The 25,970-nt window shown below is 51.0% G+C and overlaps 1 protein-coding gene across 4 annotated transcripts in view; it reads left to right on the forward strand.

Annotated features, from left to right (window-relative positions):
- RALGAPA2 (Ral GTPase activating protein catalytic subunit alpha 2) overlaps positions 1-25,970 on the forward strand; it is a 3,672,963-nt gene that overhangs the window by 2,755,090 nt on the left and 891,903 nt on the right. For all 4 annotated transcript variants that reach the window (XM_069608069.1, XM_069608071.1, XM_069608070.1 and 1 more), the window contains one exon: positions 12,129-12,287. In XM_069608069.1, the coding sequence (XP_069464170.1) occupies positions 12,129-12,287 (159 nt within the window). The remainder of the gene's footprint in view (positions 1-12,128; positions 12,288-25,970) is intronic.

The raw sequence follows: 25,970 nt of genomic DNA on the forward strand, positions 1-25,970 counted from the left end.
CAGTCTCGCGATTTCAGGGATTGCTTTAACATTGAGCGAGTCTGCGGGCCGATTTCGCCCATATGTGTGAATGTAAAGGCTTACCTCCGCTTGCTGCGTACTGCCGCGGACTGCAGCAGACTGATCTCTACGCCCAAACTCTGCGCGCGCTCCGCGCTCACCAGGAGTGTTTAAGGGCTGTGGGGGTTGTAATCCTTAAAGACACACAAGCCAAAAGCACCAAAAGCACCAAAGTAAATTCAGATTGTAGTAGCAGTAGCTGCAGCTCCTCTCCACCAAGACTGCAGCAGACTGAACTCTGCGCCTGAACTCCGCTCTCACGCTTAAGCCTCCCAGGAGCACCTCAGACAGTCTAGAGATCATATGCCCACCTTCTGAAGAATAGTACATAGTGTCAAGCAAGTCATTGGTCACAATCAGTGCCTGTGTTCTCCCATTTCCTCTTGATCATTTGGGTAATTCCCATAAACAGCAGGAATTGGCTTGTGTAGATGCCTTGTTAGCTGACTTAGGGTATGAAAGTCAATGAGTTTATTCTCTCGCAGTAGGTCCACAACTGTGGCCACCCTTTTGACTTCACACTGTCGCCTGTACTGTCCCATGGTTCCTTGCCGTTCTCCCATAACTCCTATCAGGGGTGTGTGTACGGAGCAGGGATCCGGTGTTCCTAGGAGTTTTCAGGTCCTACGCCATATTTCCCTGCCCAGTTTCAGAAGCCCAGAGGGTCTGGTCAAGTGTATGTTCTCTACCCATAAAATCTCTTTGAGGAAGTGTCGCTTCAGCATTGGCTGTAGTAACGCAGTATCTTGGGAGGCCTGTCTCCCAGCCAGGTCACTACAAATTGCAGCTGTCCTGCAAGGTAACAGCATTGAAATTGTGGGACTTTTATCCCACCCTCTTTGTGGTCCCCCCGTAGGGTGATCAGTGCTATCCTATTTCCCCCCATAGGAATGATCTGGTTAGTGTGTCTAACAGTTGGAAGAATGCTTTGGGTATGTTGTAGGGAATGTTAGTGAAATGATATAGGAAGCGGGGGGAGTACGGCCATCTTCAGGAGGGCAGCTCTACCAGGCATCCCCAGAGGCAGTTTTTCCCAGAACCCCATGGACTTACGTACCCCTTCCAGGGCTCTCATTGCATTGTCCTTATGCATGTCTGCAGGGCTATGCCACACATTGATGCCCAGGTTTCTAAAGGTGTCAGTTGCCCACTGTAGGCCCAGCAATGGCAGTTGTGCCTCCCGGAGCCCTCTGAGGTTTGCAAGCGGGAACAGACAGGATTTTACATGGTGTATCTGGATCCACGACAGCATGGCAAAATGATCAACGATGCCTAAGAGGTTTGGCAGGTTGTCCTCAGGCTAGCTTATATATAGTAACATGTCGTCTGCATACAGGGAAATCAAATTCACTTCCCAGTCTATCTCTATCCCAGTTTAGCTGTATTCTCTCCTGAGGAACACTGCCAACGGCTCCAGCGCCAGAATGAACAACATTGGTGACAGTGGGCATGTCAAGATACACAACCGAATAGGGAGGAGCAGTCGACACTCTCCCCCGAACCACAGAAGCCGAATGAAGTCGACCCTCCCACTGTGGTTGGCACAGGTGCCTGGTATAGTAAACAGGACACCACGTGCCAGCCAGTGGGGGGAAGAGGGTTAGGAAGAGGTTGGGGGATTATAGTAAAACCGAGAAGAGGTTGAAGGGAACCCTAGTGTGGATAGGTCGAGGGAAGCAACAGGAAAAAACCCTACACTACTAAACCTGCCTAGTTCCTGAACATGACATACTTGTAACTCCCTTGAGAACACCACAGCACATCTTAATACATGTACCACAATGCACATTGACATAAAACACTACATAAAGCAAGCAGGATGGAACATACAATGGAGAAACTTACTCTCCTCATGAAGGACATAACAAATGGCCCATTTGGGCTAGCAAATAGCAATAGTGATCACAATGACATGAAAACACATGTACACATGAGTACTGACTTCTGGTACTCATTTCCTTATGCAAGACATCACCCTTAAGTGCAGTAATTACTCTTATCAGAAAAGTAACCCTATATGCCTGTTGAATAAGGACTGGTGTCTGAATGTCCTCGAGAAGGCCTTGCATACCAGGGCATAGTCCCTAACAATGTTCGTGTACAATGCAGCCGTAAATCAGACTCAGTACCGGACCAGTGGAGTACATTGTCGCCCCTCCGCACCCCAGCCCTTCAATAACCAAATGTCCGTGGTACACAGAACTCATTCACACGTGGGAAAAATACTCATGAGGCACTTATCTGAAGTCCGGGAGGCTCGGAAGCCGTCCCAGACGCTGGATGAAACAGTACTTCACAGCGGCAGCCTTGCATGCAACTCGAACCGCCCGGTCACTGCCCGCCGCCGTCTCCGGGGAAATTCACTCCGACATGGAGCTCCGCACACACCCACAACAAGCCACACCTGCCGTGCGCCGTGTGGCCTTAATAAACCGTTCCTAGCCACACGCGCGCACGGCGGGGGAACTACCAGTTTCCGCAAGTGCTCATGGGAATTGTAGTATTTGCCCTATTTGTTAAGTTTCTGGCGTCTCTTCAGTCCCGAACAGCCCCTAATCCTGACATGGCATCCCTGCTTGCTGCCCATGTGGACCTCCCAGTGTTCTGAGACCTGTTTTGCCTGTTTTAACTCTTGCCAGGGGTCGCAAGTAAATCAGTTTAACCCATCCAAGGTATAATTGTCCTATCCCAAAGCCTTTTAAGGTTGCCAGTAACCAATCCCAGCGCGGTGATTGCATAGTCTCCCTTTCTCTTGTTTGTGCTATCTATAGTGAATCCTCTTAAAGTTCTATGTATGTGGTTTTACGGCCAGGAACATACCCAGTCTGGTCAGTGTGTATCAACTGCCAGTCACTTTTTTTAGCCTATTGGCCAGTACTGCGGTTAGAATTTTACAATCCTAATTTACCATTCATGGCGGTCTGTATGATCCGCAGCTCAGAGGGGTCTTTCCCTGGCTTTAGAATAGGTACAATGATTGACTGAGGCTTTCAGGCAACACACCCCTATCATGTGCCTCGTGTAGACCTCCAGCAAACTGGGGGCTAGCGTGTCTATGTATGCTTTATAAACTTCCCCTGGGAGGATGTCTGGTCCCGGGGCTTTAGCTGTCGGGAGATCTTTAATCACTTCCTGGATTGCGTCCATGGTCATCGGGCGTCCAGTTCGGTAGCCTGTGCGTCTGTCATTCGTGGCAGATGCAATTTAGTCAGTCCCTCTGCCCCTTCCCCACCCGCGTCCGTCGTGTTCTCTGAGTATAGGAGTTGATAGAATCTGCTAAACACCTCATTGATCCTGTGTTGTTTCCTGACTGCGTCCCCATTTTCGTCCTTGATGGCGCTTATAATGTCTCTTGGTTCTTCCCGTTTACATAACCAAGCAAGCAGTCTCGCTGGTTTGTATCCCACTGCCTGCAACCTCTGTGTGTATTGTGTAAAGTTCAGTATGCCTAATCTCTCCCTTTCTCCTATGCACCTCTGCCTCAATTGTAGTGCCTCAGCAGATTCCGCTGCTGCCGCTGCACCAGTGTTCCCCTTCAGGGTTATGTCTGCTTCTATAGCTTCTAAACTGTCTAGTATGCCTTTCCTGAGGCCCCTCGTCTTTCCAATCATCGCTCCTCTGATGACTACTTTAAATGCCTCCCATAATGTGCTGACCTGCACCACACTGCCCACGTTGGAGGCGAAGTAACCTACGACCTTATCCTCCAAGTATGCATGAAAGGTGTCGTCCAATAGCGCCTCCGCCCTCAGCCACCAGGTGGGTACTCTAGGTTTTTCATGCGTTCCCTGCCATGTCATCGCAAGGGGTGCTTGATCTGACAGTACCCCGGCCATGTATTCTATGTGTGCAAACTCTCCCAAATGTTCTATCCCTGTGAATATATAGTCTATTCGCGTATGTACCCTGCGTGGAGCTGGAAAGTTTGAATATCCCCGGGTTTCCCTGTGTGTTTCTTCCAGGCGTCTACTAAGCCTAGAGTGCGCCAAGGGCTTTGGCTGGTGCTGCTGGCTTCTTGTGTTTTCCGTCTGACCTGTCAAGAATGGGGTTTACGGTGCAGTTGAAGTCTCTGCCCCAAACCCACATGGAGGCTCTGTATGCAGGGAGCTTAGTGTATAATGATTTAAAGAATGTCGTGGTTCAGGGCATAGGTGTTAATGAAACAAACATCCCTGTTTTTCAGTAATCCCTGTAAAAGTACCAGTATTCCCTCCTCATCTTTATGTTCCAGTAGATAGAAGGGGACTGTAGACACCACCCAGATAAGGACTCCTCTAGCGTACGCCGAGTAAGGCAAGCCATACATTTTGCCTCCCCATTTCTTGGCCAATGCAGCCGGTCTGTGTATCGCTTACCTGGACTCCTTGGGAGCATAATGCCTTCTCAGCCTAGGCACCAGCACTTGGACACTTTTTGGATTCTTTTTCTGTAAAAATTATAATAACAACAATAGAATGCCTATAACATCTATTACTGAGAAGGTGCTGCCTTAAAATATATATTGTGGTAATTTTCACCTCTCACCTGTGTTTATTATGTGTGGACCTCTCCATCCTGTTTTTTCCACAGGGGCATGTTGAAATGCTGAGGGGCTCAATAGTTGTTTGCCTAGAAAATGCCAATTCTTTTCCAGTAAATGTCTTTGGGTAAGTATCTTGGCAAAAACCCTCTATTCTTTAATCTTGTAACTATCCCTACGTTGGAGAGATCTCTTTCTAACAATTAACCTTTCTCTTGCAGATTCCCAGAATTTTGAAAAGTTTATGGATGCGAAAAACTACGAACTGACTTGGTTGAGGAAAATGTTCAATAACGTAAGTTCAAAAATGTAGAATAACTGCAGTCTTTGGGAAATGCGCGGAACAAACTGTACTGAGAGAAACTTGCAATACTTCAGGTACGTAAGTCTATTTAACTTTCTTTTGTATTTTTCTATTCAGTTTTTTAGTTAATTAGATACTTCTGTTTATATGCAGAATTGCGGAAAGCTGAGGAAAATCCTTTTGGGTGGTGCGGAGGCGACGGAAGATACTTTTGACTGAAGATGTGGGTTCGGAGAAAGCTCAGGTCCTTGTACCAGTGCAGTTACCAAGGCTACTACAGCTACCGGCCACCAGGGTGAGTGGTTGCTATATCCTACCAGTGACTGCGCTAAAGGGCCACAAGGCTCTATTACCGGGTCTACACCTGAGGGGCTACCCCCTAGTACCGGACAGAGGTCAGAGGGGGCACCTGTCCGCACCACGTACCCCGCAAAGGCGACTCCTCCCACAGGAGGTGCAAGATCGTGAGGGACCTTTCAGCGCCTGGTACCAGTGCAGGTACCGAGGCTGCTACAGCTACCGCCCGTCAGGCCGAGGGGTCGCCAGAAGAGGTCGCCAGATCCTACCGGACAGTTGCGCTGAGGGGCCGCAAGGTTCGACTACTAGGTCTAACCCGAGGGGCTACCCCCTAGTACCGGACAGAGGTCAGAGGGGGCACCTGTACGCACCACGTACCTCGCAGAGGCGACTCCTTCTCCAGGAAGCGTAGGAGTGGGAGGGACCTTTTAGGTCCTGGTACCAGTGCAAGTACAGAGGCTGCTACAGCTACTGGCCGAGGGGTCGCCAGATCCTACCGGACAATGCGCTGAAGGGCCTCAAGGGTCTATTACCGGGTCCATGCCTGAGGGGCTGCGCCCTAGTACCGGACAGATGTCCGAAGGGGCACCTGTATGCACCACGTACCCTGCTAAAGCAACTCCTTCTCCAGGAAGCGTAGGAGCGGGAGGGACCTTTCAGGTCCTGGTACCAGGGCAGGTACCAAGGCTCCTTGCTACAGCTACCAGCCGTCAGGCTGAGGGGGTCGTGAGATTCTACCGGTGACTGAGCGGAGGGGCCGCAAGGTTCTATTAATGGGGTTAGGCCCGAAGGGCGACGTCCAGGTACCAGACAGATGTCTGAGGGGTGCCTGTATGCAGCACTACCGGCGGCATCGCTAAGGGCGATCCACCTACCAGGCCCCGCCCTGTGGTGCAGGGTAGGCCTCAACCTCCACTGCCAGGAGTCTTGGAAGAGGCGGGGCCCAACGAGGCAAGCACCATGACACAGGCAGGCTGTATGCAGCCCGAAAAAATGCCCACCAGGTCAGATAAAATGGCGGCTCATCTGACACCATCCCCCTTCAGGGAACACATAGGGGAATGCATTTCCAGGTGGGATTGATCTTCACTAAGTACGTGGCCTACGGCATACCCTTCATCATCGCAGGGCCGATGCACCCCACAGACAGTAAGGCAGAGTGGGTCCAGGCCGCAGCATGCCCGCACCTCCAAGCCTCCACCAGCCTGTGAAGACCGGTTTTCTTGAAAAGCCATGACCCTCAGGGACATACTCCCCCAGGTTCTGTTGCTAGCACCCATGGCCACTCTGCCCTTGGTTCCAGCGATTCCAGCTCCTGTACAGCCCCAGCTGCCCATGCCAGTACCCACAACACCGGCTCCCACGCCTCCAATGGTCTTGGCAGCCCCACAGCCTCCTTCTCAGCAGCTAGCTCGGGGCAACAGGTCACACCTTGAACCCCATTCGGTTCAGCCAACCAACAGGCACCTTGATGCCAAGTTTAGACAGCTGGAGAGGGCCCCCCTCTTGCTGTTGGCACTCTCACTCTCACAGCCACACTCCTCTGCCACTTCCGGTGCAGAACCTGGCACGCTTCAAGCTAGGGCTGGCAGAGGCCAAATATAGTTGCGCAAAACATGTTGGAGTCTGCTGTGGCGCACATCGACGCCTCAGGCGGTGCCATTTGCCTGGCTTTGGGTGACTCAATTCAACCCAGACGCCGAGGAACGCATACTGGACCTTCCATTTGGGGGAGGGGTGACCTGTTCCGTTCTACGATGGATTAGCAACTTGATAAGGGGAGCAACAGTACCCAGACTGCTGAATCCTTATCCATCCTTGCTAAAGCCATCCCTAAGGCACATAGCCAGACGCACGCCCATGCTGGCGCACAAGGTTTGCAGGTCCTTGGATCCTCCCCTCATTGTCCTCGGGCTACCGTCTACCGATCCCTCCTTCGCCTCTCTCCTCCCCTCCGCTCCCACAGATTGGGACAATAACTCAGTGGTCGGAAATTCGCTCGCCCATAGAGAGGCAGGCAGTGGAAGAAGTCCCAGCCCCCCAGCGGGGTCTTGGCTCCTATTCACGGTTTTTCGCCATATAATGGTTGCCCCAGTGCGTGTTGCAGAGATATTGTGCAGGGGAGACTGGATGTGCTCCCTGGATCTGAAGGATGCTTACCTTCACATACCGATCTGCAGCCCTATCAGTCTTTTCATAGGGTCAGGATCATGGCTTCCATTTCCAAAGCAAGTTTCTACCCTTTGGCCTCACTCCGGCCCCCAGGGTCTGTACAGGATGAATGAATGCATGGCAGCCCTACTTGTGGCCCTGGGTCACCACGCCTATCCATACCTAGACTGGCTCATTAGGGCAAGGTCTCCGGAGGCAGTCCTCCACACCGCCTCCGGCCTTATGCTTCCACTACACGAGTTGGTATTTTCCATCAATCTCAAGAAGTCACAGCTGGAGCCTAGGCAGACTCTAACATTCCTGGACCTCATCAGCGATACGAGCTCTGAGAGAATTTTCCCCTCACATGGGGCATTTTCTCAGCAGAACAGTGACCTTGGCATGGTGGTACCAACGCCTAAATTGCAGTTACACTGCGCAGCCTCCTGGAGTCAGGAGAGGGGTTCTCGTGCGTAGCCGGCCAGCATTCCACACCTCTCCATCTCAAACTAGTCTGGGGGAGCACCAACAGCAACTTAAGGATACGCATGCCCTTTCATCAGCCAGCTGCGCTGGTTACCATCCTCACGCAGGATGGGATGCTCCCTTGGACAGCCACTGAGTCCACGGAGAGGATTCTGTCAGGAGCAGGCACCCCTCAACTGGCTCGAGTTAATGGCCATCTGGCTCGCCCTCAAAACCTATCTGGCAGCAATCGGAGCCTACCGGAACTCGTGGGAGGAGGTTATTTCTCATCCGCCAATCTGGTGGTTAAAAGACATTTGACTGGTTTTACCAGGCTCTACCCGCCCATCAAGAAGCCACACCTCGTGTGGGACCTCAACATAGTGTTGGGTGCCTTGGCGCATAAATCCTTTGGGCCAGTGGCATCTGTGGACATCAGGCTAGTCACTAGTAAGACAGCCCTCTTGGTGGGTCTTACGTCTACACGCTGTGTCCGCGAAATCCAAGCTCCGATGGCACCCGAGCCAAACACTACCTTTCACAGGAACAGGGTGGTCCTCTGAACGCATCCCACGTACTTACCTGAGGTAGTCTCTGCGTTCCATCGAAATGAGGAGATAGTACTCCCTACTTTCTTCGCTGACCCTAAGGACCATGCTGAGAGGGTTTTGCACTGGCTTCATGCTAGACGAGCGCCAAAGTTCTATCTGGACAGGACTGAGGGCTTCCGCAAGCCTGAGGCTCTATTTATCACCCTTGGAGGGTCAGGTCCAGGATATCCGGCTTCCAAGGCCTACATAGTAAGGTGGATGGGGGCCTCCTTAGGGAGGCCTAGGATGGGCAACACATACCGCTTCCGGCAAACATGCATGCCCATGCATTCAGAGCCAAGGCCGCATCGGTCGTTTTCCAGAGACACCTACCGTGGCAGGTCATCAGCAGGGCGGCCACTTGTGCCGCCCCCTTGGCTTTTTTTTAAGCACTACTGTTGGGATGCCGGCTCCAGATCAGACACAGCATTATTAGCAGGCAGTATTAAGAAAATAGTTTTCTTAAGGAGGGTCACCACTCCACCCTGAGGGTACATTCAGTTGTAATCGCCTGTGCAGTATGGAGGAAAGGGGACGGGACGCAAGAGTAATTACAAGTTACTCACTGTAGTGACGAACATATTATTAGTCTATAGTCCCCTTTCCTCCATACGTCCCACCATCCTCCCCCCTAATAAAACTGCGGTCACTTAGGCAATTGTAATATTGCTGATGCCTCAAGGGGCACTGAGGAGTTGCGCCGGTGGGCGGAGTCAGGGGAGCCCATGCTCTCAGGGCCGCGCCCCCACGTGACTCTAAATTTAAAGAGGAAGAAGGTTTTTTCTGGTGAAAAAGGTTCCTTATCCCATCCCTAGCGAGGGACGCCCATGCGCCCATGCATTATGGAGGAAAGGGGACTGTGGATTAAGAGCAAGTTAGTCACTACGGTGAGTAATTTGTAATTTTTTTAAGGTTTAGTGTTTTCCAGCTTCTCTTGGTGGTGGATGTTTGTCCTATGTGTGTCTGGAGTTAACTCATTGGTGTGTTGTTAATAAAGCTTACTTTTGGAAGCATCATTAGATGGTTTCTTCCAAGTTGCCTGAATGGAGGGGTGGGGTTTATTGGGCCACCCTCGCAAATGATTGCAACAACGATGCGACCGGCAGCATGCATCTCTCATTTTACCAGTTGTTTGAGGTGGAAGCTGGACATTATGGTTCTCAGATGTGTTGGCACTGATTGTCTGTTACTCAAACCAAAGTGGCAGACCTCAAGCTCATCTTCTGACAAACTGCCCTGCCACCTTTTCCAAAGGCAATATTGTATCTCCATTCGCCCACATCCAGGCTAACATCTCTGGGGCATCCAACAACACGGCTGAACTCTTTAAAATCTGTAATGAACTAGCCAATCCTTCTGCAGTCTCCACCTCGACTCTTTCCTCTCAGGATCTCTGCACTGCTTTGGCCACGCACCTCACTGCAAAAATCCAGGACATCCTGAGCACTCTTTCTTCCGCCCGTTCTTCCTCCCCTCCTCCTATCCACCTGCCACCTATCATCCATCGGCCTTTCTCTCCTCCTCCTCGCCTATCACATCGGACAATTTTCAACTCCATTGCCTTAGAGCTATCCTTCCTTTCCTCACTTTTCCCCAGAAGCTCAATGTGTCTAGAGCTCTGGTACTCTCTAGGCTGGACTACTGCAACAGCCACTTCCTTAATCTTCCTTCTTCCTCTCTCCGCCCACTCCAGCTCATCCAGAATAGGACTGCAAGACTTATCCTTGGTCTCAAGCTCGGCCACCGTATCTCTCCAGCCTTAAAATCTCTCGACTGGCTCCTGGTTGCTGCAAAGATCAAATTCAATTCCCACCGCATCATCCATAAGGCTATCTGGGGCCGGGGACCACGCTATCTACAGCTCTCACTAAATACTCTCCCTCCAGACCTTTACGATCCTCCAGCTCTGACTCTTTGTGCGTCAAGCATTTCTCTAAGCATTGAGCTGTTGGCCGTTCTCTTTCCTCAGCTAGTTCCCTCCTCTGGAACAGCCTCCCCCTCCCTCTCAACCCTGAGCCGCATCTCTTCAAATTCTGGAAGCTCTTCAAGACTTTCCTTTCACCTCCTCCTTCCCCCTCTCGTGCTAAACCCCGCAGTCGCTGAGATTGGTGGCCTGGGACCTTATGTGTCCTTCCGGGTCCTGGCTTACCGTCCAATCGCCTTCAGCCTCTGCCCTCTCTCAGCACTTGCCTTTGGGCACCCACTGGCCTGTGTTGCACTCCTTGCCAAGTTATCTTTGCCAGGCACTTACCTGGTGCCTGCAATTGCTTGACTTCCTGGCACTTCGCCCTGTGTGGAATCTCCACCCCTCCCCCTCTTCACTTGCACATTCTGAATGCTCACGAGGCCTATTAAGACTTCCACTTTGCTCAATTTTATTTCTGTCGGACTGTTATTCCCTCCCCGCTTGCCCTGTGGGTGCCTCCTTGTTGTATAAGCGGCCTACAAATGCACAATAAATAAATAAGTAAATAAAATAAATGTTAATCTCAGAGGACAGTTAGTAGTGTGTGTCCTATTGCAAGGCTACCAATTATGTCTGAGACGTTTCTGGCTATTACTGGGTTGTGTGAGGGTGATCTATAAATAACCAGGAAAGACAGGTTAGTTTGTTGAGGTGGATCAAGAGTTCTCCACAGTCGAAGATCTGTGTGGTGTGAAGTGGACACTTTTAGGTATTCCTTGTGTGCCACAGTTATACTTCCTCCTCTTGTGCCAGTCTGACTGACTTGTATGTTTTTAAAGTCTTTGAAGATGGGCTTGTGTGCTGTTACCTTCTAGGTGTCTGATAACAATGTTTCCGTTATGAAGAGTATGTTGGTTCCTGCTTCGCTAAGTATTTTGTGAATCTCCATTCTGTGTTTAGAGATTTACCCAGTGTTGATCACGCTGCACTGTATCTTCTCTCCTTTCTCTGGGTCCCATGTTGGTGTCATTGGCTGTCCAGTATTGATCTGGCCTTTGAGGTGCATATCAGGATCTGGCTTGTTGAGTGGTTCATTGGTTGCAGTGGTGTGTAGATGCATTGAGGCTGTTGCTCCCTTGATAAACAGGCCCGGTAAGGTACCAGTTGGATAAGTTATTTATCAGTTTACTGATCGATTATATTGGCTGGTCGGTCTTTGGTAATAAAAGTTGTGGTTTAGTCGAGGGTTCCCCTTAGGGCCATGTGATCTCAAGCATCTATGATAGATACACCATGCCATATGAATTGGTGTTCCAAAGGTGTTTTTGAGAGACAATATTCTGATTTTTGTCCTCAGGTTTTTGCTCTTCTGTCTGGTTACTACAGGTGAGGTTTATGAAGTGTTAGGCTTGTGGTTAGGTGGAGAGGTAGTGTGAGACGTAAGGATTTTTGGTCTGGTTTCTATTATTTCTCCCCCAGAGGCGTTTGGTATCATTGACATAATACCATGCAATATTGCCAGAATCTGAAATTTTCACAATTGAACCTCATTGATATAAATACTGCAGAATGTAATCATTTTATAACAACCATTTTAACAGCATTGATTTTTAGCTTGCTTTTGTTTAATATTTAGTGCGTGTTTACAAAAGGATGGTCAGTGCAGTAAAATGCTGACAAAATCTTTTGGAAATGTTGTTCTTAACAATGCTTGGAAGGTGGTGGAATGGTTCCCCCATTTATAAGGCAACCTGTTATCAGTTGTGCATTCTATTCCAGTTTCCGATACATAGCTGCCATATAATCACACTGATTAACGCTAATCTGTCATTGCAGCTTCGTCACTTGGGAAATGATGAAATTCACATTGTATGGTCCGAACACAGCAGGAACTACCGTAGAGGTATTATACCAACAGATTTTGGGGATGTTCTTATTATCATCTATCCCATGAAGAATCAGATGTTCTTCATAGAGCTCATGAAGAAACCAGAGGTAAGCTTTGTCTGTCATTTTGTCTTCCCATCAAATTATTTCTCGAAATGTAGACAAAAGGAATTAAAAAAGATAAAGCTGACTACATTATCAGTTATGTTTTTGTTTCCTAATTTTCTGTCTGCCACAGAATTGTACAAGTATCAATATTCTGCTATATATAAATAACTTTCTCAGGCTTCTGGATGCAAGAACAATTTCAGGGCATTTATAAGATGCACAGTGTATTGTACAGTTTCACTGGACACCCAAGTAATGCTTTGTTTGGCTCAGTACTTGTAATGGTAAACATATACTCTGTGGGTGGAGACCTGGTAGGCAAATAATAGACTAGTAAAAAGTATAAAACGCATGGATAAAATAATACTCCTTTTTATAGAGATGACTTGAAAAGTTCACAGAACACACAATAATGAACTGACCGGACTATAAATAATTCATTATAGTACATGTCATGCAAAAGTAGTATGTTTATAGGTTTTTTTTCCCCATCCTGAATGAAAGTCTACGAATACTAGCATGCAAAGTAATGTGAGCCCCACAGAGACACAGAGGAAAAACTATACATTAGTCTCACCTGGTTTTAGTCTTTGTTTCACACAGCATATGACTTGTTTTGCCCCCCCATTTTAATTCATCCACCATTTCCACTTAAATGCCATTGACAACAGTCACTCCCAGTTACCTACTTGTGTCTGCACCCACTTACCAATAATCGCTTACAGTTTTAAATACTCTGCTAAAATAGATAAATTTTTTCTTTGTGTTTGAAATCAAACCAAAAAGACTAACCAGGAGCACTGACATTTTCCAGTCTGAGCTCAGGGATGTAGTCTTTTGAGCGCTAGGAACAGCTGACCCTGCGCCATCAAAACACAGGCGTCCAGGAAAGCCTCCTGAATTCCTGAACTGATTTGGCCGTTTAATAATGTTATTGCCAGTCATTCACAATTCCATCAAAATCCCTGAAAGAAAGACACATTGTGGATTAAAGAAGCAGTTTGCTCAAGTCTCATGCATTAAGTATGAATGTCAAGCATTTGCTTGAACTCAACATTCTACCACACTGCAGCAGACAGATTAAAAGTTGTTCTTATTGTACTTGGTTACAAAAACAAGTTTTTGTCAAAAATGGCTAGTTTTTGTCAAAAATGGCTCAAAGAATCCCAACACACAAAACATTTCTAAAAAATACCCATATAATGTTAATTAATGTGCAGTCTCTGAATATAGAAGGAAAATGTTCACTCGCCACTAGTGGTGTTTATGGCTAGCTAGGAGCTTGCAACTTAACATTTTTACCCGTGTACTTTATACATTTTGAATCCTGCTAGGTTTCAATTTTTTGTAATGATTATTCTCCAGCATGGGGTCTGGCATGGATTCACATGCTCATGAATATTCCCTGTCGTCAGGCTGGGAATCCTCGGTAAAGAAAAAAATCAGTTTCAGTTTCGTTTCTGAACTGTCTTTCTACTAATGACCAATCAATGGTCTCTGGGTCATACTGCCCCCAGCCAATGACTGCCCTCTACCCAAGCCCCTCCTCTGGCAGCCATCTTCAGATTTTTACCACACGTTCAAGTGTTGGGAGTCCTTGTGTTATAGCTCTCAAGCTTTTACTGCGTTTTACTTTTTCCTGAGAAATTTCTCTTATTTTCGGTCAATTCGAGCCTCAAGCTCCACCGATTCTTCTTCCGATCAACGGGGACCCGTTTTGGAATTTTTGTACGCTCCGCAATGGCGAATTTTTGTTGAGTTTCTCTAATTGAAAGATTCCAAGAGATCTTTGGGGCCTACCCCTCGTGGACATGGCCCAGGACAAAGGAGACACGACGCCTGTTGGATCCAAGCTGTTTAGGATGTGCCCTGGGTGTGGGTTACAGACTGTCTTTAAGGAGGATGAGCACGCCCGGTCCCTCTACTGCCTTCACGACGACAAGTCGCATGTGGAGGAGGACTGCACTTTCTGTAAGAACATGTCCGTCCGGACATTAAAGGACCGTCAGACTCGACTCACTAACTGGCTGGAGGGGGAAGAGCCCAGCAGCAGGTGAGAAGAAGTCGTCCGAGCAGTCTTCTAAGACCTTTGAGGGCACTTCGGCGACAGGGGCCCAACAAAAAGGCAAAGCACTGCAAGTCTGCGGGCACCGGGAGCGCAATTGGTTTGGGGTCCTCAGCTGCCAGGCAGGGCGCAATGTTCCTGACGCCATCAGCCACGAGCCAACACTCTGGCTCGGGGAAAAGGAAGTCGGAGAACCCGGGTAAGCTTCGGGAGAAGCCCCGGTTGATCCCGATGGAGAAAGCCAGGGGGGCGGGGGGGTGAGGCGGTGACACAGATACCACCACTGAAGATGAGCTGGCTGGCGTCAAAAAGATCCTGGACAAGAAGTTCGAGGAAGTCAGGTCCTACAGGAGGGGTCCCGACGAGGCGGACGAAGAGAGCAACAGTGGGGCCGACGAGGAGCAGCAGGCCGCGGAGGAAGCGGATGTCCCCGCGCCCCAGCCGTCGCTCCCGTCGCAACCGATGCCTATACCGCAGGACAACTCAGGAGCAATCTTGATGGCTATCAAGACCCTGTGTACGGAGATAAGGACAAGGTTGCCCTTACCCCCAGCAGACGATCCAGCGGCTCCTGGACCGTCGGGGAGCCCACCGAACAAGCAGAGGTGAATCCATCCTCCCCCTCCTTTCTATCCTTCACCTCCATCCCCGCCACCGAGAGATGAGACGGGAACGGAGACGGCGACGACGGTGGTGACGACGGGACAGATCTCCCATCACCCCCTGGCTGGGCCCCCCGACCCCCTGACCAAATTGCCTCCTTTCACGCCATGATCACCAGGGCATCAGAGCTTTTCCAGCTTTGTCCTAAAGAGCAGAAGGAGGGTTTACTCTACCAACGGTGGGAGGCCAAGAGGACCTCTCAGTACCGTTACTGGGCGACATCTGGAATAAAGGACTGTCACTGCTGAAGAACCCGTCCACAGCTCCTGCGAAGAGGGATCGGTACAAGTAGTAGTACCAGGTCCTAGACTCCGCCCCTATGTGCCTCAGAGCTCAGCCGTCCCCGGATTGAGTGGTCTCTGCGGCGGCCAAGAAGAAATCGGCAGGGGCGGCGGCATTAACTTCCACTTCCCCACTGGACGGCGAGGGGAAGAAGCTGGACGCCATGGGACGAGTCATCTCGTCAACAGCGACGACCATCAAAGCGGCCAACGCCCTCGCGTTCGTGGCACGCTGCGACAGGGAGCTGTGTTTCAAGATCGCTCCCCTCCTGGATTTCCTACCAGACGACAAGAGGGCGGAAGCCCTTGAAATCCTACAGGAAGGCGAGGTGGCTTCGGACCACATTACGGTCGCCACGGAAATCGCTGACACCAGCTTTCACCAGATGGGCAACAGCGTTTGCCTTCACCGCGCGGTTGGCTGAAAGCCACCGACTTCCGTCAGGACGTACAGACCAGGGTACTGGACGTGCCCTTCGACCGGAACAACTTGTTCGGCAAGGCAGTGGACGAGTCATTGCAGGCCATCAAGGCGGTCACTGAGACGGCCCGGGCCTTGGGTTCTCTCCATCAACGACGGCCGTCCTTTCGGAGCTCTGGAGGCAAGTCTCAAGGTGCCTCCAAAGGATTCGGTGGCGGTTCAGCGTCGTACTGCCAGGCGGCCTGTTCCTCATCGCAGGAAGCCTACAGAGGCCGCAGCAAGGCCAGAGGACATTGTCGTCGTCGCCAAGGAGGCCAAGGTGGCAAGGCCTCGGCGAAGCAAGACTGAACCGGCAGTGACGTCGGGGCCCACACCCAAGCACCCCAGTGGGAGGCCGGCTGGCAAATTTCATCAGAGTGTGGGAGTCCATCTCCACTGACCGTTGGGTGCTAGATGCCCTGGCCCACGGGCACACTCTGGAATTCCAAAGAAAGTGTCCCCGTCTGCCACCCTTGGCCAGGAAGGAAAACCATGTGCCACAGCTGCTTCTGGAGGTACGAGCAATGCTGAAAAAGGGCCCGATAGAACTTGTCCCAAAGAGGCTCCGGGGCTCCGGAGTATAATCGCGGTACTTCCTCGTCCGAAAGAAGACTGGCAGCCCATCCTAGACCTTCGCTGCATCAATGGATACATCAAGTCCCAGAAGTTCAGGATGGTCACCCTTCAGGACGTGCTGGGACAATTCGAGGAGGGCGACTTCCTGTCGTCGCTGGACTTGGAGGATGCTTACTTCCACATCCCCATAAGCAAACGGCATCGAAAGTTCCTACGGTTCGTAGTCCAGGGGCGGCACTACCAGTTCAAGGCCCTGCCCTTCGGGTTGAAGTCAGCGCCAAGGGTCTTCACCAAGTGTGTCAGAGCCTTCAGTCTTCTTCTCCTGGCGCAGAGGCAGCACAAACGCCTCCCTTCCCGTTAGGTCTTGGGGCCTGGAGATTACACCATCGCAGGCTTCCGCGACCCTTCGGGGAAAGAGGGTTAGGGTCCGTGGAATGGATAGGTTGAGGGTTTTAGGATCACCGGAAAGAGGTAGAGGAAGGAGTTGTGGATAGGAATGGGGGAATTAGGGTAACATGCTCCTGCTTCCTTTCGGTGGAGTTGTAACCTGTCACTCCAATGCTCTTTACAACATCTAGTAAACTCTCAATACGGGAGCCTTTGTGCTGGAGCTCCAACCAGTTTGGCTTACTGCTTCTGCAGAGCCTGTGAGGAAGCCAATGTTGTTCACAAACACCTACAAAACATTTCCCAGATTATTGCATGCAAGATTCCCACATTACTGCATGTAGAAATAAGCGTTCCCCACATTGCTTCATGTGAGGTGCAATTCTGCTATACGTGACTCACTAGGCTCACTCTGTCATTAAAAGCAACAAGAAACATAAACTTGAACTTAGCTTCGGTTCAGGTGATCTGCGGCGACTGCCGTCTTTTCTGTCCACGCACCGTTCCGCGGAGTCGTCTTCCACTAGAAACAAACAAGGAATGTCAGAACGGATGCGTGCGCTAGTTCTACCCTTAAAGGGTTAATTGTTCTGAGATCGAGCGGCCCGTGTCTTTCGTTTTCCCCTTACGGGTCTTTAGTAGTCTGGACCATGCAATGCCCCCCAAGATGCATGCGGTAGTTATGCAAGCACTACCCATGCAGGGTTAATAGTTTGTGCCCCAAGAGTTAGTTTCGTTTTGCACGCGACTTGGTTTTTCGTGATTTTCTTGTTAGTTTATGAAGAAATCCCTTCCATGCAATTAGCCGCTGCGCGTAGGACCATGCGCTACTTATCTTAATTGTGACGCGGGGCCTGGGGTATGTTTTCAGGCGGGCTGGTGCCCCGCTGATGCTTGCCGACCGGAGCTCATCTGATACACGTCAGCTCAGGTTGCCGGTCAGGATTGCGAGCGGCGCTCGTGGGGCATGGCTCGCGCATGCGCCCTCGCGTGGGCGCGGTTCCCATGTGTCCTGCCGCCGGGGTTGCTGGGAAACGTAGTTTCTTGGCTGTTCTCCACCCCTGGCCTCGCGACCTGCTAAAGGGGTGGAGAACACGTCTTGAGAAGCCAGTTGGGCGCCGAAGAGGCCCCCTCCTCCCTCCACAACCCAACATAGGGGCCCTTTTCCCTGCCACCACCCCAACACTTGCCAGGGTCCTGACAAAGTGCCTGGCACCGGTGGCGGCGCGACTGCGCCTACAAGGGATCCACGTATATCCCTATCTGGACGATTGGCTCATCCGAGCAAAGTCAAGAGAACTCGCCGTCGATCACACAGCGAAGACCATTCGCCTGCTCACGGAACTGGGATTCTCGATCAACTTCGCAAAATCCCACTTGGTACCGTCGCAGGACGCTCTGTTCCTGGGAGCCAGACTTGACACGGTGGCATGGTTGCCTTCACCGTCGGAGGAGAGGACGAAGGCCATCCTGGGCAAGGTACAACGGCTGTTGACCATGGAAGTGGCCAGGGTGAGGGCCATCAAGTCCCAGCTCGGCATGATGTCATCGTGCATCTACCTCGTGCGTCTGTGCAGGTTGCGGATGCGCCCACTACAGGAGTTCCTCAACGCCCGTTGGTTGCAAGCGGCGGGCAGCTTCGAAGACAAGATCTCCATCAACAAGACTTTCTGCCAAGTGATCGGGTGGTGGGGCAACCACGTGCATCTAGCGGCGGGCATGGACTTCCAGACCCCGGAACATCAGGAAACTGTGACGACGGACGCCTCGTTGGAGGGGTGGGGAGCGCACACCAGAGATCTCCACGCGAGAGGCCTTTGGCTCCCGGAGGAGAGGTCACTACACATCGTCTTGGAGCTCCGAGCCGTGTTCTGGGCCCTGAGGTCTTTCCTCCTGTCCCTCAAGGGCAAAGTGGTGAGGGTCTTCACTGACAACACCACCATGATGCTCTACATCCGGAAGCAGGGGGGCACCAGATCCCCAGCTCAATCCAAGGAAGCGCAGGATCTGTGGCACTGGGCCGTGGCCTAGTGGGTGTTCCTGGTACCCTTCCAACTAACAGGAATAAAGAACACCATTGCCGACTCCCTCAGCAGGGAAGCTGCGCTTTTGCCACGAGTGGGAGCTTCGGCCGGATCAAGTGGATCTCCTATTCCGACAATGGGGCAATCCCCAGATTGATCTATTTGCGACGGCGACGAACACCAAGTGCCGTAGGTTCGCCAGCAGGTTTCCCCAGCCGGGGAGCATGGGCGAAGCATTCTCATTCCCCTGGGATGGCCTGTTCCTGTATGCGCTCACACCGTTGCTGTTGCTGCTGCGACTCATCCGTCAACTCAAACGGTCCCGGTGCAGAATGATCCTCGTTGCACCGGCGTGGCCGAGGCAGATCTGGTTCCCGGGCCTTCTGGACATGTCAGCGTCCCCTCCCACCCCCAGTCAAACTGCCGACGGAGGTGGATCTTCTCGCCAGGGAAGGAGGCGCCACCATACATCACGACCCAGGATCGCTGAACCTGCAGGCCTGGCTCCTGCAGCACTAGAGTTCGGAGGGTCCAATATCCTGGTGGACTGCAAGGAGGTGCTTGCAAAGGCCAGGGCGTCCTCGACTCTTTAAGTGCTACGGACACAAATGGAAGAGGTTCTCTGTCTGGTGCCATGCACAGAAGATCAACCCTCTGCGGATTACGGCCCCTCAAGTGCTGCCGTACTTGCTGTTGCTGGCCAAGGCGGGGCTGGCTCACGCCTCCATCAAAATCCATCTGGCGGCTATCTCCCGCTACACCAGAACTCCGGGGCGGTCGTCTCTGCGGGCTCATCACCTGGTGAAGGAGTTCATGAAAGGACTTTTCCGCTCATTCCCGCCGGTGAAGGCTCCGGCCCCGGCGTGGGAGCTCAACGTGGTGCTGACCAGGCTCATGGGTCACCCATTCAAGCCCCTGCATTCGGCACTGCTGAAGTTCCTATCGTGGAAGACAGCGTTTCTTGTGGCCATCACCTCCACACGACGAGTGGGAGAGATCCAGGCCCTCTCCTGTAAACCTCCATACCTGACATTCCACGAGACCAGGGTAGTGCTGAGGACGCACCCCTCCTTCATGCCCAAGGTGCCGTCGGACTTCCATCTCAACGATCCCTTGGTGTTACCTGTTTTCTCCCCGTCGCCAGCTGAGAGGACTTTGCACTCGCTGGATGTGGGTAGAGCGCTGGAGTTCTACGTGGACCACACAAAGAGTTTTCGTAGGACATCACAGCTGTTTGTGAACTTTGGACCTGCAAACCAAGGGAAGGCCCTCTCGAAGGCTTCCATTTCCAGATGGCTCTCCGGCTGCATCATGCACTGCCACCGGTTGGCAAACCGACCGTTGCTCGGCTGTCCGAGAGCCCATTCAACCAGAGCGATCACTGCTACCACGGCATTCCTGTCTGGTGTGCCCCTGCTAGACATCTGCAGGGCTGCTACATGGAGGTCGACGCACACCTTCACGAGATTCTACTGCGTCGATCGGGATTCCAGGGAGGAGTCCAGAGTCGGCCAGCCAGTGCTGCGCAACCTGTCCGCTTGAAGGTGAGCCTGGTGAAGAGGTAAGAGATGCTTAATGTTGAGTGGTTGTAATGCTTAATGTTGAGCCTTGCCACCTCCCGTGGTTGTGCATGTGTGTACTGCTATGTATTCTTGTATTCATAAGCATGTGAATCCATGCCAGACCCCATGCTGGAGAAGGAACAAGTTACTTACCTGTAACTGTTGTTCTCCAGCATGGGTCTGGCATGGATTCACATGCAAACCCTCCCTCCAACCCCTCTGCAGCTCTTCTCTTGGTCCTACTGCCACTTTACGTGCTACCAAATCTGAAGATGGCTGCTAGAGGAGGGGCGTAGGTAGAGGGCAGTCATTGGCTGGGGGCAGTATGACCCAGAGACCAGTGATTGGTTATTAGTAGAAAGACAGTTCAGAAACGAAACTGAAACTGATTTTTTTCTTTACCGAGGATTCCCAGCCTGACGACGGGAAAAATTCATGAGCATGTGAATCCATGCCAGACCCATGCTGGAGAACAACAGTTACAGGTAGTAACTTGTTCCTTACTATGGTATTTATTGAGCATGGACCTACCTTTGGGAAGTAACGGAGTGCTTTACAATCATCTGGTGAGGGAAGCAGAGAAAAAGGAGTAAGTGAAAGGTAATTGGCAGCAAGGGATATATAAGTAACCAGGGGAGGAAACTGTGAGGAGCAGATGACTGAGTCTCAGCTAGAATGGGGAGTGAAGGGTGTCTGGACCTAGGTGTTAGGGAGGAGCCATTTGTTTAACAGGAAGGTCTTGCGCTCTTTCCTGAACTGTAGAAGTGATGCAGCGAGTCTGGTTTTGACGGGGAGGAGGTTCCAGAGTCTTGGGGCATAAACAGAGAAGTCCTGTATTCTGGTTCTTTCCTTACTGCACCAGCAGAAGTCAAGTCTGCACATGACGTCTTAGCGGATTGCAGATCTCCCCGGACACACTGAGTTTCACAATGAAGTAGTTTGGGAACTTCAGAGTGACAGCCTTATAGATGATACAACAGGATTTGAAGATGATGCTGGCTTGCAGAGGGAGCACTGCAGTTGGAGGAGGGTCGGGTATGTAGTCGAATTTGCAGAGTCCTTTGATGAGTTGTGCTGCTGCATGCAGGGCACATCTCGGGGGTGCCAATTCTTCATATTATTACCTTCCAATGGGCCATGCCCACAAATTCTTAGACACAAGAATACAGCTAGAAAACTATAGAATCTACAGTAAAGGAAGCACAACTGGGGTCAAACTAAATAACAAGGCAGCAAGCAATTGCACAGTCCCTGGAAGGGGTGGTTGTGGCCCTTAAAGGTGCAGTTCTCGCTTGTCCTCAGCACTTTGAGTTTCACAAACTTGTATTTATGACACCATAATTTTTTCTAATGGATTCCGTCCTCCCATGGATTCCTCAACCATATCATCTATCTGCAGCATAGCTGTTCTTTGGAAACCTTTACGCCGTCAGGGGTCACTGTGTGGCTCTGCGTTGGCTTCATCTGACACCACTACGCGCCCCCCACCGGACATGACGTTGGGATCAGTATATACTCAGGCACCCCGCCACATTACCTTGGTTCCTTTTTTCCATGCACTCTGTTCACTTCAGGAACACACTCGTCAAGCTTTTTTGAATTTCTTCAACACCATGCCCAACCCGGCAAAGGCCTTGGCTTTAAAACTGCCTGGATTGCGGCCAGCAGATGCCGGTATTGGATCCACACCAGATTTGCCTAAACTTTCACTACACCCAGGATTGCCAGTCTTGCCAACCCATGCAACTGAAGGCTTTATGGGAACGGACGGCAAAGATCTTCACCACTCTGAAACATTATTATTCATTAGCCTATTCTTGGCCCTGCATTCGTCTATTTCATCATTTGTTTTTCATCAGAGGCTTTTAGAGTGCATGCTGCCTGCAGACAACCACTCTGATACAGTGAAGTTTCACTAACTTTCAAACACGCACCGGGTTTCTCTCATTCATTGGAGAACAACAAGCTAACCATAAATACAAATACAAAAATAAATACTAATACTCACTGGTCGTTTAACGGGTGCATTCCCAGTTTCATGATTTGTACTGTTAGATCTCACTGCTTGCATCGCAGACAACCCTAGATTGATGGTTCCAGTCAGGGAATGAGCACCTCTCGGCCGCAGCATAGGGATCACCGGTTTCCAGTGCTCCCTTTACTCGCGCTCCCCGGCTCCTTGGAGACACGGCTCCCTCGCCATGCAGTGACACTGTTCTAATGTGCCTTTCTCCAGCACCTCGGCTTTCCGTTCCACACCAGTTTCTCGCGGTCTGTGCTGGCCTCCTGCTCCTCTCTCACTCCACAGGCTTCTTGCTTCCTTTGCTGTTAGTAGACACCACCTTTTATTCACCTGCGAGTCTCTAACAGGCTGCAGTTGTAATTGTTTATTTGTACAGCTTTTATACACAAGTGAAGTGCTTCAAAAGTTTCCGAATGATCTAACAAAAAAGTAACTAGCGTACTAGGCCTGACAGCATTTCTCTTAGTGCAAGTGAATGAGGTGTAACAGGCGCAACCAGATAAGGCACGGGAGACAAAGGGGGGGACAGACAGAACTTACTAGGCCTAGTGATTTCAGATCATGCATGTGTGCAGACAGAAGTGCAAGGGAAGGGTGGATGGGGAACAAGTGCGCCCAGTCCAACAGGGCCCTGGGTTAAGTGCAAAGCGGTTCCCCCTCTAATGGAACGTATGCTGAAAATGCATTGGTGCTGAGCATAGTGCAGAGTACCATGGGCCAGTGTAAAGACTGGCGGGGGAAACTGGGATCTGTGAGACTCTGGAAGTGAGCCAGGCGACTAGTCAGTAAAGCTGAAAAATGTTAGGGGAAGATGGACGAGTGAAGCTGGAGAGCAAGAGAGGAGGTTAGCAAGGGAGAGGGAGAGCAACCAGATGTCACTGCATGGAGAGGGTGAGCAAGTGTGAAGTCCCAGGTTCAATTGCCTGACAACAACTAGTCCAATTAAAGGGACATGCCTGACCTTCGTCTCTATAGCCTTCATAATGTTCATCACTCTTGGGGTTAGTTTCTTCTCAGTACTTGGTCTGACTTCAGGGGGAAAAGTAGGATTTGGGTATCAACATCCTACAAAAGCTGAGGGAGAGTAAGATGAATCACTGTCAGGAAATGGGGATACTGTGCCTCACTTTCAGGTACCCTCTCCCCAAGGACCCTCTGCCAAGGCGATCCTCCCTCGCTAGTCCATTGCCAGGTTCCAGATCCAAAAGCGATGGCCTTTTCTTGGCCACTTGAACAGATAATCACTGGGGAGCAGATGTGAGAGTGCCTTCAGTTACTCACACTGCCTAAAGGGTTATGTGCTCATCTCAGCGGTCCGGAGGGCAGACTGTGGTCCAATGGTGAGATAAGGGAACACATCATTCTGCTTTAACTGGTGGCCATCCGGCTATCTTGGTTTGCTTTCATTCCTTCCATACGCGTCATCTTTGTACAAATTCTGATGGTCAACACATTTGCATGCATTACATTAACAAGCAAGGTAGTGTGGGGGTGCACTACCTCTGTTGGAAATGTATGCAGCTGCATGTGCATTTGGGGCTCGATGTCTGTTAGTTGCCTGTCTTGCTGGGACAGAGAACAAAGCTGTGGGTGCTTTGAGCAGGTAGACGTTAGTCTTCAACATGTGGAAGCTCTCCTAGCAAGCTCTAGATTACATCTTGACCTTTGGGGTTCCCCTCGGGTGTAACATTTAAACAGGAAGTGCACTTCAATGGATTGCCTTTCTCCCGCAGATTACTCATCAGATTCCTCATCAGATAGATATATATTCCAGTGTCAGCTGCTTGGAAAACTTTTCAATAGGAGGCATGGTGCACCTCGACTCGGCCGTCAATCCGCCTTGACTCTATGCTCTGTCTGCTCCGGACTTGACATCAGCCACCGTACATATACTGTGTCACTACGCCCCTGTACATCAGTTCCTTTTTTCTGCATGCTCAGCCCGCTGCTGAAGAGTAACACTGCATCGATAAATTTGATTTCACTCTACATTTTTGTCATTTTTTGCCTCATGCGAGTTCGACCATCCCTGCGCCTCTAATAAATAGATTCAAATGTTACAGGGGACTGCAACTCGAAAATGTCAGTGACCGCTCCAGTCACGACACCGAGGGCTGTACATCATATGTGGCAAAATCAGTCCCTCAGGGAAACGGGTGGGGAAACTCGCGTTTCGCCGACCACCATCGAAATCCTTGGCGCGGTCTACCGTTTGGTCTTTGGGTGCCAAAACAGAGGAGCCTTCTCAAGAAAAAAGAGGCATCGGAGAATAACAAAAAAGAGATCTTTTTCCCAAAGCATTCGTCCTCTTCCTCCTCCCACAAGAAGAAACTACTCCACCGACAATGGTGCAAGTCCGATTATTTTAGTAAACACTGTAAGTCAGCGGCAGTGAAGACGTCCCGGGCTGAATGGGATGCATTCAAGGCGCGGCTGTCGGTATAGGTGAGCCCTCAATGTAGCAGGCACCGGAAGCTCCAGCGGAGCCCGGTGACTCTGTCCCCAGAGCAAAAACGATCTCGGCATCGCCATCTGGCTCACCGCTGAGCAAGGCCTAGCCAGATTCACCGCCGGAACATGCCAGCACACCTTGTGCACCAGTTCCCTCTGTCGCGCCCTCTTTACCAAAAACTCTGTTGGCACTGGCATTTAGCCGTTGATGTCGACCGCCATCAAGCGGCCTTTCATGCCAAAATCTGGGACTGACTTTTTCAAATGCCTGGTGGACATTTTCAGCGCCGCTGACGACGACGTCCAGGGTGGCTTCAACCCTAGGGGCTGGAGGATGTTTTTTTTCGCTGTCCACGCAGACCTCGTATAACTAGCTGAAGGTCTGCATGACACCAGTGGGCTCGACACGTCCCCGGATGTGGAAATGCTGCAGGCCCAAGTACAGGGCTTTAATTGACAGGGTGGTGGATACCCTGGGGTGGAGTGCTCCAGCCAGACCAGTCTCTGGATAGAACTTGACTGACATGCTTGATAAGGGCTCTGCTACGGAGAGGACTATGCCCTTCAATGCAGCTATCGCGGACCCTATTGCCACCTTGTGGCAACGCTCTTGTACCACACCCCCGGTCAACTCTGATCTTTCCAAAAAATACAAGCCTGCAATGGGATACCCTCCATATCGCTATGCACTCCCCTGACTCCGCCCACCGGCGGCTCTCCTCCGTCCCCTTTTTCGCCTCGACGGGAACGGGCCGATTTCAACTGCGCTCCTAGGTTTGGCTTGGGCCTTGTAATACCACACGCTCTTCTCCGGCTACTTTATTCTGTCTTTTTGTCTCCTTTTTATCAATCGGGTACTCGGTCCTCTGGCACCATGCTCTTCCCCGGCGCATGTCGACGCCAGTGGGCTTCAGCAGGTGTCCAGCCTGCGAGGGGCTCTTCCCTACGTCGGATCCCCTTCGCTCTTTGCCTCCGCTGCCTTGGCCCTGACCACGGCTGGGAGGGTTGTACCGCATACAACACGCTTTACACCGTGTGCTCTGAAGGACAGGCTAGCTCGGTGGAGGGAGCTGTTCCAGAAGTCGCCTCCAGAGGACTTGAAGGACTTCGTCAGACATAGGTCAAGGCCCAAAGGAAGGCCGCTTTTTTGCATCGCACCCCGCAAGGGCAACTCCTTCCCAAAGAAACGCT

This window comes from Ambystoma mexicanum, chromosome 4q (genome assembly GCF_040938575.1).
Source record: "Ambystoma mexicanum isolate Mex_15411 chromosome 4q, UKY_AmexF1_1, whole genome shotgun sequence".
Classification (NCBI taxonomy): domain Eukaryota; kingdom Metazoa; phylum Chordata; class Amphibia; order Caudata; family Ambystomatidae; genus Ambystoma; species Ambystoma mexicanum.